The 18390-nt window shown below is 41.9% G+C and overlaps 1 protein-coding gene across 1 annotated transcript in view; it reads right to left on the bottom strand.

The window, feature by feature from the left end:
* Positions 1-18390, bottom strand: part of xpo4 (exportin 4) — a 58655-nt gene that overhangs the window by 35857 nt on the left and 4408 nt on the right. The window contains exons 3-6 of the mRNA XM_026144589.2: positions 16863-17004; positions 16569-16707; positions 11144-11260; positions 10886-11039 (exon numbers count right to left, since the gene is read on the bottom strand). Of these exons, the coding sequence (XP_026000374.2) occupies positions 10886-11039; positions 11144-11260; positions 16569-16707; positions 16863-17004 (552 nt within the window). The remainder of the gene's footprint in view (positions 1-10885; positions 11040-11143; positions 11261-16568; positions 16708-16862; positions 17005-18390) is intronic.

The raw sequence follows: 18390 nt of genomic DNA on the forward strand, positions 1-18390 counted from the left end.
ATGTCCTTGTAACGAAATGGAATTTTAATTATTTTATTTGAAAGTAAATATTTAAGGGCAGGCCTGCTAAAATAAGTCAGGTTCTTACAAGACCATATTATGGAGTGGAAACATTTTCTCCTCCTACATCTTTATTTAACAGTCGCCATGTTGCTGTGCACCATGTTCTTTTATTCAACTCTTCTTTTATTTTACCAATATTAATGCGATAAGGACTGTTTTCCTTTAACTTACAAGAAAAAAAATACATGCCATCACTATTATAGGCAATCACGACCTTACAATCACTGAGTCTGACTTAATTTTTTTTCCTTTTACAATCATTGTTCAAACGGAGTCTCTCCTCTCTTGTAAAATACCTGGAAGTTAGGTAAAGTTAAAAGACTCCACTACTCGACTACTTGCAATGTAAGACGGGGAAATATTGCTTGTTTAACCACAAAATTACCAAGAAATTGCGCAGTACTTAAAATTACTTGCAGAATAATTTGTCACCCTTCCTGTAAAACACCTGAAATTAAGTAGCACTAAAATGACTCGCGTTACCTAAAATTACTAACACGTTACCTAAATTACAGCATAATTCTTTCTTTGTTTCCTGTAAAAACATTACTTGTTAACCCCTTATTGCACTTTACCTACCTTTAAGTATTTGTAGGTGAATATAATATAATCCCTTCATTGGCTTCCTGTTAAATCCAGAATTGAATTCAAAATCCTGCTCCTCACATACAAGGTCTTAAATAATCAGGCCCCATCTTATCTTAATGACCTTGTAGTACCATATCACCCTATTAGAACACTTCGCTCTCGCTCTGCAGGCCTACTTGTTGTTCCTAGAGTATTTAAAAGTAGAATGGGAGGCAGAGCCTTGAATTTTCAGGCCCCTCTTCTGTGGAACCAGCTTCCAGTTTGGATTCAGGAGACAGACACTATCTCTACTTTCAAGATTAGGCTTAAAACTTTCCTTTTTGCTAAAGCATATAGTTAGGGCTGGACCAGGTGACCCTGAATCCTCCCTTAGTTATGCTGCAATAGACGTAGGCTGCCAGGGGATTCCCATGATGCACTGAGTTTTTCCTTTCCAGTCACCTTTCTCACTCACTATGTATTAACAGACCTCTCTGCATTGAATCATATCTGTTATTAACCTCTGTCTCTCTTCCACAGCATGTCTTTATCCTGTCTTCCTTCTCTCACCCCAACCAATCACAGCAGATGGCCCCGCCCCTCCCTGAGCCTGGTTCTGCCGGAGGTTTCTTCCTGTTAAAAGGGAGTTTTTCCTTCCCACTGTCGCCAAAGTGCTTGCTCATAGGGGGTCATATGATTGTTGGGTTTTTCTCTGCATCTATGAAGCGCCTTGAGGCGACTTATGTTGTGATTTGGCGCTATATAAATAAAATTTAATTGAATTGAATTGAATTATAATGACATTACATTTTTTATATATTTGTAATAACTAATGTAATTTATGACCGTTAAGCACTGGCTATTAGTATGGCATGGCTCGTGCATGTTCTCTGGGTTTACTTATAGATGTGGTACACCCAATATGTCCTTTGTGTAAAAGAAACTACGGACAATTTTTTATTTCCTCACTTAAATACGATTAAAACATTTATGTACTTTTCTAAAGCAGTTACATGACTTAAAAGTTACAGTTTGAATACCCACTTCTCACTAACTGTTCACGCACTTCACGTTCACTGCTTATAAACAGAGGAGCTTGCTGAGCTGACGAGTGAATTTACAATTTCAACAGCTCTTTTAAAAACAAGAGGGAAAAAAAAAAAAAGATGGTGTGGTTGAGTGTGCGTTTGTGTGCGTGTGTGTAGCGTACGTGCCTCCAGGATGAGTAATATACATGGAGTGACTAGGACATGTGGCTGTGGTTTGGTGGGTTTTTAAAAGACATCACCTGCTACTATATGAACTGTTCCAGCAGGTTCAGGAATAACCAGAGTGACACGTCAGTTTTCCCACTGCAGAGATAAGATGTACTGACAGACGCACGCACACACACAGTAAACCACTGACCACAAGAGTTTAAATCAAATACAAATGAAGAGATTTGAAAACCCAGAGCTCTCACATGTAGCTTCCAAAACTGCCATCATACAGACATTCAAACCAACTTTGTAACACCTTCATTAACTCCAGCCAACAAAGAAACACTAATAAATCAGAAACAGCTGGCTGTTCAGCACTCATGGATGCACACTACCTCAGCCCAGGTATTGTGCATCAAAGCAGCGCTCCCCTCTTCGAAACGTGAGGGAACACAGCTGCAGTTAAAAACCATCCTCTTTCGCTTCGTGAGCTATAATTCAATGCACACTGCTGAGCAAAAAAGCAACCGCACGACTCAAACGGAGCAAATGTGGGCAGATTCCTTTCATGGCGTACTGAGCAGCTGAATTATGTGCACCACAAGTCCAAACAACACAATATTTCAACGCCAAATCTGGTTTGATGATTTTGTTACCACATGCTACTCAAAGTGAACAAACTATAAATTTAATAATATGAACACTAATGGTACGTTGTCAGCTCCTTTACAGATTTCTAGAATAAAAAAAACAAGCGTTAACAGACCGAGGGTCTATTTACATTTACCAATATTTCAACAGTAGCCAAGGACAAATCTGACTTCATCATTCTAGATAAGAAGTTAAAGTATCAGAAAAGTTATTACATTTTGTTTTGTGTCATTTCTTGCTGTGCCTCCATGAAAGCCTAAACAATGTTTTTAAATAACACTGTTGGCAACTAATGCTAAAACTAAACTCTTCTTATATGAAATTGGTGGGATCCTGAATTTTATGAACAATCTTTAAGATGTTTCAGGTTGTAACACAATAGTGAACTCTTGTAGGGGGACGCAAAAAAGGACGATGCCAGTGAGTTTTGTTTTGTCTTCTTTTTTTTTTTAAATGCAAATAGCTAAACCAGTCAATAACATGGCAGCAATTCATTGCGTAAGTACACAGACATGGTCAAGACAACCAACTGGAGTTCAAAGTGAGCAGCAGAACGGTGAAGAAAGGTATTTTAAGTGACTTTGAATGTGGCACGGTTGTTTGTGCCAGTCGGGTTGGTCTGAGTTTTTCTGAAATTGTTGATCTGCTGGGATTTTCCCACACAACCATCCGAGTGTTTACAGAGAATTGTATGAAAAGGGAAAAATATTCAGTCAGCAGCAGTTCTCAAGCCGATAGAAAGACTTGAGAACTACAGAAAACCACAGCAGGTGCCACTCCTGTCAGCTAAGAACAGGAAAGTAAGGCTACAGACCACACTGGCTCACCAAAATCAGACAACAGAAGACTGGAAAAACGCTGCCTGCTCTGATGAGTCTCGATTTCTGTTGTAACATTCAAATGGTAGGGTCAGAATCTGGTGTAAACAACATGAAAGCATGGATCTATCCTGCCTTGTATTAATGGGTCAAGGTGCTTGTGGTGGTGTAATTGTGTGGGGGATTTTTCTTGGAGCACTTTGGATCCCTTAGCACCAACTGAGCATTGCTTAAAAACCACAGCACACCAGAGTACTGTTGCTGACCATGACCCTCCCTTTATAACCATAGTGTACACATCTTCTGGTGGCTGCTTCTGATAGAATAATGTGCCATGTCACAAAGCTCAAAGCATCTTAAACTATTTTCCTAAACATGACAATGGAGCTGATTGTACTCAAACGGCCTCTAAATTCACCAGATCCCAGTGTAATAGAGCAACCTTTAACTGTGGTGGAACAGGAGATAAGGATGTGCAGCCAAGAAATCTGCAGCAAGTGTAAAATGCTATCATGTCATTGTGGACCAGAATCTGAGGAATCTATACAGCACCTTATTGAAACTCTGCAATGAAGAATTACAGCACTGCTGAAGGTAAACGGGGTTCTGTGTTAATTTCTTCTTGCTTCCTTTATTCTCTTCTTGCACTGAGATCATGTTCTCAGACTCCAATTTTTAACATAAAACAATCAATGCCAGTATTGAGGATTCACTTTAGTTTGCTGACTGCAGACTAAAGATTGGTTTTCAAATGGCTAACCAATGCCAAGTTTCTGCAACTCTGTGACTAAATTGATTTTGCCCCTTTGCAACATCTATTTCAGCTTCACATTTCCAGCTCCTTCACAACAGTAGCTACTTGCAGACAAAGCATGTTGCAAATCAGCATGACAGTATTTTTGTAACTGTTTTAAATGGCCAACAATCAGTCCATCTCAGCAATCAACGTTTTGCAAGCCTAGACAACCTTGATGCTGGAGGATCCTGGATTAGCAAGCTTCTCCTATATCCTCTATTCATTATTGTTGATCCAGACTAAGGATGGGCCCGCTGCACAGGAAGACTGGATGAGAGTCTGCCAGTGGCTGTGTGAAGACCGCAGCGCTATGCTAAGGCACGTGGTAGGGTTTAAGTGATATATCCTGTCTTAAGACTCAACTGCAGCCTCGCCATGTGAAATAACAGTCCAGGAATACTTCCTCAGCGATGCCACCCCCTCCCTTTCTTTACCCCAATATTCCTCTACTGTTTGGCCCCCCCATCGGTTTACACAGCAGTTGTCATTAATTCTCCCTCTACTGGATTAAAGCAGTAACACAGTAATTACACCACTGTGCTCAACGTCAGCTTGCTTTTTCAAGATCAGGAAGTAATACTGTGTGGACAAGGCTATGAAAGTTGGTTGTATATTAATTTAATTAATTAATGTCATCGATGACGCACAGCAAGAAGTGAAATGATTAGAATTAGAAACAGAATATACTTGAAATCTCTCACAGCCTTGAAAAATGCACTGGCTGACTAAATGTCCATCGGCATATGCTGCATCTGTATTCTCCCTCCCACCTGTGTTTAGACAGTAGTTGCTAAAGATTCGCCATACAGGTCAGGGCCAAGGCAAACATCCAGCATCAGCTTACACGCTCCTAATCCTAACCTTAACCTGAGGGTCAAAATGCCTACAGACTGATCCTTAAAGACGAGAAAATAGCGAGCCACGCAGAGACGACTGTCTCTTCAGTACAAGAATAACTCCTATTCAGGCAGCTGGGGGCAATTATTTCTCAGAGAAGGTAATGCCAGTTTTATTAAGCTTCACAAACGTGTAAACAGTAGGGGTGCAACGATGCTCGTATCGATATTGAACCGTTCGATACAGTGCTTTCGGTTCGGTACGCATATGTATTGAACAATACAAAATTTTTAATTTATTTTATCAACTTTCCTTCTGACGATGCTGTCTGTGTTGAGCGCTCAGTGGATCTGCACTCGACAGTGCAGCCTAGGCGGAGTAGTCGAACGCAGATTCACTGAGTGCAGGGCAAGCTAGCGAGACAGAAGTTAAGCTCTGGTTGCAACATGGCAAATTGAACCTCCCCCACCCTCATTCAGATCTGGCGTTTGGAATTATTTTGGTTTTTATGTGACGTATGACCCTGAAGGTAAGCGAGTCATGGACTAAAGTAAAACAGTATGTTGGATGTGCCACGCAATGCTCAATTACATGGGTGGGAACTAGTGTGTTAGCGCAGTTAGCTCGTTAACGTGTTGACGCCGTCCAGCCCCACGCACGGGGCGATCCGCGGTAGCTCGTTAACGGAGATTTGCCGCGTTGTGCTGTCAGCGTTAATCTCGTTGAAATGACGTTAACGCCACTAGTGGGAACACAACGAATATGACTGCACATTTACGCCGACATCATCCTCGTGCAAAGACAAGTGGAAGCAGACAAAAACAACAAGCACGCATACTACAAACTTTACCAGAGTCATTTAGACAGCCGTTAGCACGTGATTCTCCTTATGGGGACCTGATATGTTTAATATGCTGCTGAGAATATAGCCCAGAAGAAGTGTATAGTATAGCTTTTATTTTGGAAAGAGCCATTTCTCTGAAATAAACTCTTTTCCAAAGATGAGTGATTTCTCGATCAGATAGATTTATTATTTTTATTACTTTGTTGTTTCAGCAACATTAAATTTAAAAACTGTACTTTTGAGTTAGAATATATATTTATAATTTTAATAAATGACAAATTAAAAAGGCATGAACATTTTTTTGTATCGAAAAAATATCGAACCGTGACACCAAAGTATCGAACCGAACCGAGAATTTTGTGTATCGTTGCACCCCTAGTAAACAGGCCACGTGACATCGCAATTTAGACACCGTCTCAGTGGCAGAGGCACAGAAAGCCGTGCTTTAACTTGAAACAACTTGACATTCAGGGAGCTGATACGCCGTGAAATCTACACATTCCTCTTGACTGAGGAAAAAAACAGATGGGTAAAAAAATAAAAGTATGAACCGCTACAGAGAAAAGACGAACTTAGACTGATTGCAGAGACAACCAAATCATAAGGAAAAAAATCTACATAAAACAAACACGCAGGGATGGAGGCTTATCCATCTGTTAGCTCAGACAGCCATTTACAGCACCTGACTGCCGCCACAGCCTCAAGGCTCGAATGCGGCCCTGGCAAGAGTCAAGCTCAGTGTGGAGTGACAGTGTCCTACCAATGCCTGGGGAGCGTGTCTCCACCAGATGACACCAGAGCCAAAGGGCCGAGCTTCAGACGGCGGCGAGGACAGATGACATGCATGCCGCTCGGTTCATCTGAGGGAGGGAGGCTTTTTAAAAAGGCTCTTTTGAACTAGGAGAGAAATGCGTGCGCGCTTGTGCGTGTGTGTGTTCGTGTGAAAGGTAGTTGCTGTCAGCCATGCAATTAACGAGAGGCCCCCTGATAACCACACTGGCATACGTTCGTCGCCACGCAGCAGCACAGGCGTGTTGTGACACTTGCAGACAGGCGGCCGCACTTATCCGGGCCTCCCAGTGGTCTTCATCAATCTGTTCCCCTTTTCAACAACAGACACTTGAAGACGTCACATACAGTGGGGCAAAAAAGTATTTAGTCAGCCACCGATTGTGCAAGTTCCCCCACTTAAAATGATGACAGAGGTCAGTAATTTGCACCAGAGGTACACTTCAACTGTGAGAGACAGAATGTGAAAAAAAAATCCATGAATTCCCATGGTAGGATTTGTAAAGAATTTATTCGTAAATTAGGGTGGAAAATAAGTATTTGGTCACCTCAAACAAGGAAAATCTCTGGCTCTCACAGACCTGTAACGTCCTCTGTAAGAAGCTTTTCTGTCCCCCACTCGTTACCTGTATGAATGGCACCTGTTTGAACTCATCTGTATAAAAGACACCTGTCCACAGCCAGACTCCAAACTCCGCCATGGCCAAGACCAAAGAGCTTTCGAAGGACACCAGGAAAAGTATTGTAGACCTGCACCAGACTGGGAAGAGTGAATCTACAATAGGCAAGCAGCTTGGTGTGAAAAAATCAACTGTGGGAGCAATCATCAGAAAATGGAAGACATACAAGACCACTGATAATCTCCCTCGATCTGGGGCTCCACGCAAGATCTCATCCCGTGGGGTCAAAATGATCATGAGAACGGTGAGCAAAGATCCCAGAACCACACGGGGGGACCTGGTGAATGACCTGCAGAGAGCTGGGACCAAAGTAACAAAGGTCACCATCAGTAACACACTACAACGGCAGGGAATCAAATCCCGCAGTGCCAGACGTGTTCCGCTGCTGAAGCCAGTGCATGTCCAGGCCCGTCTGAAGTTTGCCAGAGAGCACATGGATGATACAGCAGAGGATTGGGAGAATGTCATGTGGTCAGATGAAACCAAAGTAGAACTTTTTGGTATAAACTCAACTTGTCGTGTTTGGAGGAAGAAGAATACTGAGTTGCATCCCAAGAACACCATACCTACTGTGAAGCATGGGGGTGGAAACATCATGCTATGGGGCTGTTTTTCTGCCAAGGGGACAGGACGACTGATCCGTGTTAAGGACAGAATGAATGGGGCCATGTATCGTGAGATTTTGAGCCAAAACCTCCTTCCATCAGTGAGAACTTTGAAGATGAAACGAGGCTGGGTCTTCCAACATGACAATGATCCAAAACACACCGCCCGGGCAACAAAGGAGTGGCTCCGTAAGAAGCATTTGAAAGTCCTGGAGTGGCCTAGCCAGTCTCCAGACCTCAACCCCATAGAAAATCTGTGGCGGGAGTTGAAAGTCCGTGTTGCTCGGCGACAGCCCCAAAACATCACTGCTCTTGAGAAGATCTGCATGGAGGAATGGGCCAAAATACCAGCTACTGTGTGTGCAAACCTGGTAAAGACCTATAGTAAACGTTTGACCTCTGTTATTGCCAACAAAGGTTATGTTACAAAGTATTGAGTTGTATTTTTGTTATTGACCAAATACTTATTTTCCACCCTGATTTACGAATAAATTCTTTACAAATCCTACCATGTGGATTCATGGATTTTTTTTTCACATTCTGTCTCTCACAGTTGAAGTGTACCTCTGGTGCAAATTACTGACCTCTGTCATCATTTTAGGTGGGGGAACTTGCACAATCGGTGGCTGACTAAATACTTTTTTGCCCCACTGTACGCTCACATGGACATCAAGGAGAATACCACTTGAATTAAGAATTTAAATGTTATTTTTATGGCCGAAGACAGTCCACTGAACATTTATGACAACTCAACATCGAGAAACCAGAGAACTACAGCTCTATTTGCATCCAGCTTATACAGCGATTTAAATATAAATGATGCAGTTATCTTTGCTTCTCAGTCATTCAAGCTAACTGAAGCACTACCTGCTCTTATGGTTGCAGTTCAATTTAAAATAACATTACACATTAAAATATCAACTATAAAAGTGATTACATTTGTCATGTGCAATGTACAGGCTCATAGGATTGACTGTACAATTTTCAAGATTCACCTCTTCTGAATAAACAAAAGATTAAAATTCTATTAAAGTCAGGGTGTGCGAAGATGAAAAATTCCTCAATACTACTACATGCAATGTTATAATATCATCTGGAAATCTGGTTAAAAAAAAAAAAATACATTTGCATTTATAAATAGAGTCTGGTTAGAAGGCTTGGGTGGTATCAAGCTATAAAATGGTATGTAGGTATATAGATAGAATGCTCCTTGTTCCGATAAGATGACACTGATGTGCCATCGTGAGATGATATATTGTAGTGCACTGCACAAAAACCTAAGCGCAGCTTCTGATGAAGGAACATCCAGCTGAGCTCAGTGAGCTGTGAAACATGGGGCTGCAAGTCGCAAATGAAACGTAAATAGTAAACTTTAAGTATTTTGGGTTTAGTCCTGTTGACAGAAGAGAGCCAGCCAGCACAAACAACAAATATAGACTATTTGTTGATAGAAGAGCAAACACAGCAACACTTCTGGATCTACATTTAGCCCGCTGACGTGCTGATGGTCTGCTCCCGTGACAAGAGTCATCAGGGCCTGCAATAAGCTGTGGAAGAAGTTATGAGCTTCCCAAACTAAGGAAGAAAATGATCAGTGTAGCTAACAATATGAGTGCTAGCATAAGCAGCCTTATTGTTAACATGCCTGTACTGAATGTGGTCATGCTACGCTGTGGTCCAGCAATTGTCAGTTTATCCTGCTATTACACGTAACAGATGCAGAAGCCTGGTATGTGCACTGCAAGCAATCTAGACTTCTAATTACACAATGGAATTTATATTTAATCATCAGTTATTTTCTATTAGTTGCAAGCTCCCAGTCACATTATCTCAACCTAATAGGTCCCTCACACGTACAGCAACTGCTCTGGAGGCTTCGTATAGACACCCGACACTAAATTCAAATTCAACTGTTGTCTAAAAATTGACTGTGCTCGCACAAACAGAAGACTTAAAAGTGTATCTTTGAGAGCGCACACGTATTGCTTCGAGCGAGCTGGGCATACCAAGGGGAGCCTCGACAAGCTGAGCCGGGGGTGGTGGTGTATTGGAATGATACGGGGGATGGACATACAGACACCTCTTTGAAAATGATACACTGCCCTGGCTGGCAGCAAGCGCCACTCCAGATCCCCTCAGACAGGCAGAGAGGATGCCAAGCAGTTGGGATTTAGACTGTAATGAGCATGGCTGCGCACACACTAAGACACACACACATGCACACACACACACACACACACACTCTAAGTGGCTATGTCGACTCAACAATGCAGCCAACTGCAAAGATTACACGGATGTGTGCAAAAGAGATGAACAACAAAGCAAAACTGATAGACCGATATGAATTCCTGGCCAATGCATACCAGCATAGTCACATACTAATACCAATTAGGGTGGCCATAGTGAGGCTCTATTTACACTAAAAAAAAAACACATAAAAGTACACACAAATAAAAACCTACACTTATGAGGACATTCCCCTCAGTCTCCTCCTGAAACCCATAACCTTCAGAAAAAGGATGCTTACAAACAAAGTCGACTAAAAATATTTGGGTAAATAAAATAAAAGAGGGAAGGTCTGCAAAAAACAAAGCAGACAACCACGTAAACGCACACACACACTTTTTATATATATATATATATATATATATATATATATATATATAAAACATCGTAATACTGTTTAATTTTCGCAGTTATTGCCAAACCTCTTGCACTCAAGTTGTGTCTAACAATGTTTTCAGATTTCAGCTCATAAACTGACATAAAATGTTAAATATTATCATAACCAGCTGAAGTGATGATCAACACAACAAATATGACTTCCTAGACCTTATTACTCCATCCTATCAAACATGTAACGAGGTTACCAAAGACAAAACAAAGAGTGTAGTTTGATTGAGCTCAATAGTGTAGCTGGATGGGCCTGTTTTTCCCCCCTGACCTTCATGTGTCAAGACTTAAAAATTTAATTTTTTAATTGTGGACTTTCCAGCCTCGCATCAAACCTCTTGGTCTCTTAGAAAGAAAGGATATAATTGGGAGGCAGGAAGTTCCAGCTGAGGACGTGATTGGCCAAAGCCAAGTAGCGCTGGAAGACAGAAGACATCTGGGCATTGAGGTTTTCTCGGCGGCTGAACTCCTGCAGCACCTCCATGGTCATCATGAAGATCTGGCGGAGGCCGTCCTCCTAGAAGAAGTGGATGGAAGAACAGATGGATGCATGAGTTAAAGAGCAATAAAGTGAATACGTCAGGAGAGCGTAGAGGACAGGTGGGACAGCGGGGGACAAACCTGGAACAGTCGCTTGCAGTTACCGTGGAACTCCATGCTGAGGCCAATGCTGCTGGTCTTACTGGAGCTGGAGAACTCACTGAGCAGAGCGGTCAGGATGGAGCAGGCCAGCGTTTGCTGCAGAAGAGAATGATTGTATGATTGTGCAGGTCAATGGTTACATAAAAAGTTACACTAACATCCATCTTTTTCGAAGATTATTTGTCACGAGCCGGAAAGAAGGAAACCTCTTGAGGCCTCACGTGAAAAGACCGTCTGCTAACTGCAAACACAGATGATTAAAGGGCGCATGTTACAGTTATCCCCATCTGCACTTTTTTTATTCTTGGAGTCAAGTAGAGTAACTTTACATGATTTACAGTTTCCTTATTCTTAATGCAGCTCACCGCTCCAAATAAAGCACCTGTCTTCTGATTGGCTGCACAAAAGATTTCAGAAGTGGTTGGAGAAGCTTTGCCGACAGCCAAAACGCAGCATCCTATCTGAAGCCTGAGCTTTGGTTTACAGGAATTACATGTATACACACTGATCTCATTGTTTAAAACTGAGGACATGTTTATTATGAGCAACTGCAACTTTAACAGTGAAAAACATCCGTAAGTGTACATGTTTTAGAGCGTGCTATTGATGAATGTCCCGCGATACACAAATTGGAGAAGAAGCGAAACAAAAACAAGTTGTGGTTGGTAACAGGAGCACTAACTGGACAGCAGAGAAAACAAAAAATTAGAAAACACTTTGTGTTGCCTTTTGTATGAGCTTGTCTATGGACCAGCAAGAAGATATCCAGTCATCACTGGATATAAAAAGGACGAATCAACCCATTATATCCTTAAATTTCTTGTTCATCCAAAAGATAAACAATGATTAAAAATAAAGAAAAAAAGAAAAAAGAATCTGAACAAGAGTTGCTTGATTAATATGTCTCAACAACTAATTATTGATTTTGAAATTCAATATTTAAAACACTGTACAAATTTCAATTAAAAAAAATTAGGATGCTGTAAAAATGTAAATAAAAACAGCAATGATTTGCAATTCTCATAAGCTCACCTTTTATTCACAATAGAGCACAGAAAATTATTAAACAGAGAAAATCTATCATTAAGAAAAATATTAGCTCATTTCAAATTTGATGGTAACAAAAGCTCTCAAAAAAGTTGGAATCGGGCAGCAAAAGTGGTACCAAAGAGAAACAGCTGGGGGATTATTTGGCAGCTAATTAGGTAAACTGGCAACAGGTCAATAACATGATTAGGTATAAAAAGAGAATCTTAAGGAGTGTCTCAGAGGTAAAGGTTTACCAGTCTGCAAAAAACCCCCACTACAAACAGTGGAATAGTTTATGAAAGAAAGTCCTTGAGGTAAACTTGTGAAGATAATATTAAAAGATTCCGAAAATCTGGAGAAATCTCTGCGTGCAAAGGACAAGGCCAAATATTGACACTCGATGCCTGTGATCTTTGGAGCATATGCTCCCATTGAGATGAGGCCTTTTTCAGGGAAGGCCTTGAATATTTCCTAAACCACATACTGCATCTATAACAAGAGCATGGCTTCACAGTGGAAGAGTTCAGCCGCTGAAGTGGCCTGTGCAGACCTTTTACCAATTATAAAAACATTTTGGCACATAATTCAATGAAAAATACATCAAAGACCCAGGACTGTGAACAGCTACAATCCTTTATCTGACAAGAATGGGACAGCATTCTTCTCCCAGAGGTCCAGCAGTGGGTCAGTTCCCAGATGTTTACACAATGTTGCTGCTACACAATGTTGTTGCTACACAGTGAGAAACATGGTCCTGTCCCATCCTTATTCTGTGCTCCCTTGTGAATAAAATATTGGTTTATTAGATTCAGTTTTTATTGACATTTTACAGTGTTCAACTTCAACGTCTGACGAAGACGTCATAACCAAAAAAGGGCTTTAGGGCCAGATTCAAAAGACTGGGGGAACATGGTGTCATTAGAAGGTGACCATTTGGGGGATTTCAGTGCAAACAACAACAAATAAGTTTGTGCATGATCAATAAAATTCAGTCTGATTTGTAGGGGGCGGAAAAAAAGCACTTTTAGCCCTTTACACAACATAGTTGCCTTCTCGTATGAGAAACAAATGAAGTAGTGCCACCTACTGGATTAGGATTTCTTTTCAGAGCAGCATGCTGAAGTCATATGATTATATTTTCTATATATGGGAGACAATTATTTTGCATTTAATGAGCAAATGTGGTAAGGCGCACAAGTACTCTGGCATTAATTTTATACCCTGGTATGTTTTTTTTCCCTTTTTTCTCTCATAATAATCGAAGCACAGGTCCTCGATGTCCTTTCTTTTAACCGCAAGAACATGCCTGAAGCTGCTTTCTCAACATAGCCTTTGTGCCATTTCTTTCTCTCTTTTTTTGTTTTCCAACTGCGCTGTAATCTGAGCCAGATCTGAACCAGGGAGCCAGTGAGGCTCACCAAGCCCCAAATATAACAGATACGAATCAAAGCTTTAATCCAGTTTTACTAACAAGAAGTTACTCAATACTTTCCATTAATTGTGCACATTTGCAAAGTCTGGATAACTTCTTCCATCTTTTTGGGCAATTACTCAGTTATTCTGACAGTGTATAAATGTGAAGTCTTGGAGCCATAATGTCTCAACTGTTGTTTCTTTTCAATTTATCTGTGCAAATGTATGATGAATGAAACCTAAAAATCCTCATATTTAAAAATAAACGAACAAAGACAAAAACCTTTTTCCCCTCTCTTGCTTAACCTGATGATGATCAATCCCGCCCCCCGTTTGGCAAATCTGATCACGCCGCCATCTTCCTCATGCCAAAATACAAACAAAGGCTGAAACAGGAAGTTCCGGTTCAGAGGAAGGTCGCGCGCTGGACGGATCAATCGGTGGCCGCGTTACAGGACGCACTCGATGACGCAGACTGGGGCATGTTCAGAAACAGCTCCGACGATGACGTCAACGTGTTTACGGAAGCGGTTGTGGGATTCATCGGGAAACTAGCGGATGATACCGTGGAGACAAAGACTATCACAACGTTTCCCAACCAGAAGCCGTGGGTGGATAAAACCATCCGCAACGCTCTGAGATCCCGCACCGCTGCCTACAACACGGGACTCACAACGGGGGACATGGACCCGTACAAAGCCGCGTCATATAACGTGCGGAGGGCGGTGAAAGAGGCGAAGCAGCGCTACGGGAGGAAACTAGAGTCACAACTCCAACAGAGTGACTCTAGGAGCCTGTGGCGGGGACTAAGGACAATAACGGACTATAAAGCACCAACAACCGGTATGACGAACGCGGCCGTGACTCTGGCAGACGAGCTGAACACTTTCTATGCTCGCTTCGAGGCTGCAGCTAAGGTCTCCAACAATGCTAGTGTTAGCGGCGCTAACGGCTGCAGACAGGAAGATACTGCCAGCACCGGAAACGTGCTCGTCATCTCCGAGCATGAAGTAAGGAGAGCCTTCCAGAGAGTGAACACCAGGAAAGCAGCAGGACCAGACGGCATCCCAGGTCGTATCCTAAGAGACTGCGCATACCAGCTAGCTCCTGTGTTCACTGAGATATTCAACATCTCTTTATCTCAGTCGGTCCCCACATGTTTCAAAGAGTCCATCATTGTTCCTGTCCCGAAGAAACCCCACCCTGCTTCTCTCAATGACTATCGCCCTGTAGCCCTCACCTCAGTAGTGATGAAGTGCTTTGAACGCCTGGTCAGAGACTTCATCATTTCTTCACTACCAGACACACTGGACCCACTACAGTTCGCTTACCGTCCAAATCGTTCCACAGACGATGCCATCTCTCATCTCCTCCACACATCACTCACTCACTTGGACACTAGAAGGGGGAATTATGTTAAAATGCTCTTCATAGACTACAGCTCTGCATTTAATACCATAATTCCCTCCGCACTCACCACCAAGCTGGAGCATCTGGGACTCAGCTCATCTATGTGTCAGTGGATCTCCAACTTCCTAACTGGCAGACCACAGGCAGTAAGGATGGGCGGACATGTCTCAGCCTCCACCACTCTCAGCACTGGAGCCCCCCAGGGGTGTGTTCTGAGCCCCCTGCTGTACTCTTTGTACACATATGACTGTGTGGCCACTACCAGCTCCACCACCATCATCAAGTTTGCTGACGACACCGTCGTGGTGGGCCTGATCTCTGATAACAACGAGACGGCCTACCTGAAGGAGATTAGGAATCTGGAGAACTGGTGCCAGAGGAACAACCTCCTTCTAAACGTCAGTAAGACAAAGGAGCTGATAGTGGACTTCAGCACTAAGCAGGAGAGGAACTACCAGACCCCCGTCATCAACGAGTGCCCAGTGGAGAGAGTGGACAGCTTCAAATACCTCGGAGTTCACATCACGCAGGACCTGTCATGGTCCTGTCACATCAACACCGTGGTGAAAAAGGCCCGACAGCGTCTCTACCACCTCAGACGCTTGAGAGACTTCCAACTGCCCTCCAAGGTGCTCAGGAACTTTTACTCGTGCACCATAGAGAGCATCCTGGCGGGAAACATCTTAACCTGGTTCGGGAACAGCACCATGCAGGACAGACGAGCTCTACAGAGGGTTGTGCGGTCAGCTGAGCGCACCATCCGCTCCGAGCTCCCTGACCTGCACTCAATCTACAGCAGGCGGTGCCGGACCAAGGCCAGGAAGATCGTGAAGGACCTCAGCCATCCCAACAACAGACTGTTCTCTCTGTTGAGGTCAGGAAAGCGATTCCGCTCCCTGAATACCAACACAGAGAGACTGAGGAGGAGCTTCTTCCCGCAGGCGATACGGTCTCTCAATCACACCACCACACAGTACTGACCCACACATATGGTTCTTACACACACACTGGACTTTCTGGACTTTGTTTTTGCACAACACTGGTCACTATATTCTTCATTTCCAGTTAATACTTGTACAGCTGCTGTTATTGTGTATATATTTATTTATATTTAGATTTCTTCATACATTCTTATATAGTTCTATACTGTGTATTTTGTTGTACAGTTATTTTATTTTCAACTTTAATTTATATATTTTATCTTATTCTTCCCAGTTAAATTTACCCTTCATTCTAATTTGTGTTGTACAGTTATTTCATTTTTAACCTTAATTTATATTTTATTCCTTCCTAGTTAAATTTACCCTTTTTAATTTTTCATATTTATTTCCTATCTTATTCATAGCCTTTTCCTTTTTTGTTCTCTTTAGGTCACGAGCAGTTGTCCAAGCATTTCACTACATATCGTACTGTGTATGACTGTGTACGTGACAAATAAAATTTGAATTTGATTTGAATTTGATGATTGATTTTGTGTACATTGTAACTAACAACACGTACTCTTTAGGCCACTGAGAGCTACTCATGTATTATTCAGCTGCGTCTCTCTCACCACTGCAGGGTTCCCGCTGCTGATGAGCTGTCCGACCTCGAGTAAGATGCTTTTGCAGTTGATGCTTTTGTCCAGCGAGCCTCTCTTCACGATGACCGCCACAGCTAGCAGGATCTGCTCACGCACATATTTCTGCAGACTAGAAGGAACAGGAAGGCATTCTGATTTATTTTTCCCGCATCCAAAACATTAAGTTCTACTGGCATTTTTGTAGTGAGGTCTGTAAAAGCTCTACATATTTAATAATATAGTAAACCACAAAGGTTTTGTAATGCATTTATTATTGTTTCTTACTTGGGTCTCTGCAAAACGTAGGTGAGAAGGAATGCCCGGAGTGACTCAATGCTGGTCTTTTCCAGCAGGATCCACTCCCGCACGACAGCCTCCATGATGGCTGTGGCTGCCTGGAAAAGCACATAGTCCACCTTACTGGTCTCTGGAGAGGGAAAAAATAACGGGACAAAAGAGAAATATTAGAAGTGAAAAAGATAGTGGGGGAAAAAAAAAAGGTTGAAAATAATGGGTTAAATAATAATATTTAACATAATGACATTGAAGACATTGTGAATGCTTCCTGGCCATCCAGTGTAGATGTCAGTGAAACTGTTCGGAAGACAACGATGGAGAAACGTGAACATTTTCTTTGTACTCTATAATCTGCAGATTCTGACAGAAATCTGCAACTATCCTTTGAAGCACCGCTCCTCTAAAACAGCCATAAGGATAATTATTAGGTCATATGTAAATAACAAAATAACTTTATAACTTAAAGCAAAACTGAGAAACATAAAGTCCGAAACAAGTCTTTATATTAAGGCCATCAGTCAAACAATACTGTTTGGTCTGGGTCTGAACAGAGCGCGTTGTGTGTGACGTCTTCTTTGCGGCCGCTTTGAGCGCTCACACTAGAGCGCGTTTGCTGTCACATTTTATTTGTAGTGTGAACAAGCAGCCAAAAAAAATCAGATTTGATTAAAAAAAATCAGAATTGAGCATTAAGACCTGCAGTGTGAACGTAGCCTAAGTTGCTTCCATGTGACTGACTGTGACTAAGATGCAAGTTTCTCCTCTTTAGCCTCAAATATTTTCAGAAAGTTTCAAATTTCAGTTTTTAATTTATCTTTAGCCCAGTCTCCCTTGTACTGAGCTCAGGAGGATGTTAATAGATAAAGGTCCACCAATATCATGAAAAATGTAACTTGCGCTACTGATGCATCGGTGAACAGTGCTGTCCGACATCATCCTGAGCCCACACAGTCATCTTTAACCACAAAATCAGGTTTGCTTTCAACGCAATGCCATCCCAGCGTCTATTCAGGACGAGATTTTTTTTAACGTGTACATTTTAATTGTCGAACTATGCAGCTGCTCACACAATGGGGAACTTTCTCCATTCATATTTGTGAGAGACACTTTCTATAGGCAATTATGTAACCATTTAACCCTACCTGGTAGTCAGTTACACGTATGGATTTCTTTTAACATGAGACAACACAGACAATTTTTTCAACCTGTTATTGCCACGAAATTTACAGTGGACTCTGTACCATTAGCAATCAAACATAAGGTTCAAATCAGTAAAACTGTACAGTTAACACAATGTCCACATATCTCTGTTGATGGGGTTTGCAACAAAAAGCCAATGAATACTCATATTTTGTTTTCAAAGCTGCACAGCTCACATGTTTTCATACAGTACATAAGTCACGGATCAAACAATAATAATATTCTGTACACATGAGACTCCACATACAGACCACATCACTAAAATGTCTAGATCATACCCACAAACACCACAGGTGAAGGTTTATGACAGGAAAAA

The sequence above is a fragment of the Astatotilapia calliptera genome, chromosome 16, assembly GCF_964374335.1.
Source record: "Astatotilapia calliptera chromosome 16, fAstCal68.1, whole genome shotgun sequence".
In the NCBI taxonomy this organism is placed as follows: Eukaryota; Metazoa; Chordata; class Actinopteri; order Cichliformes; family Cichlidae; genus Astatotilapia; species Astatotilapia calliptera.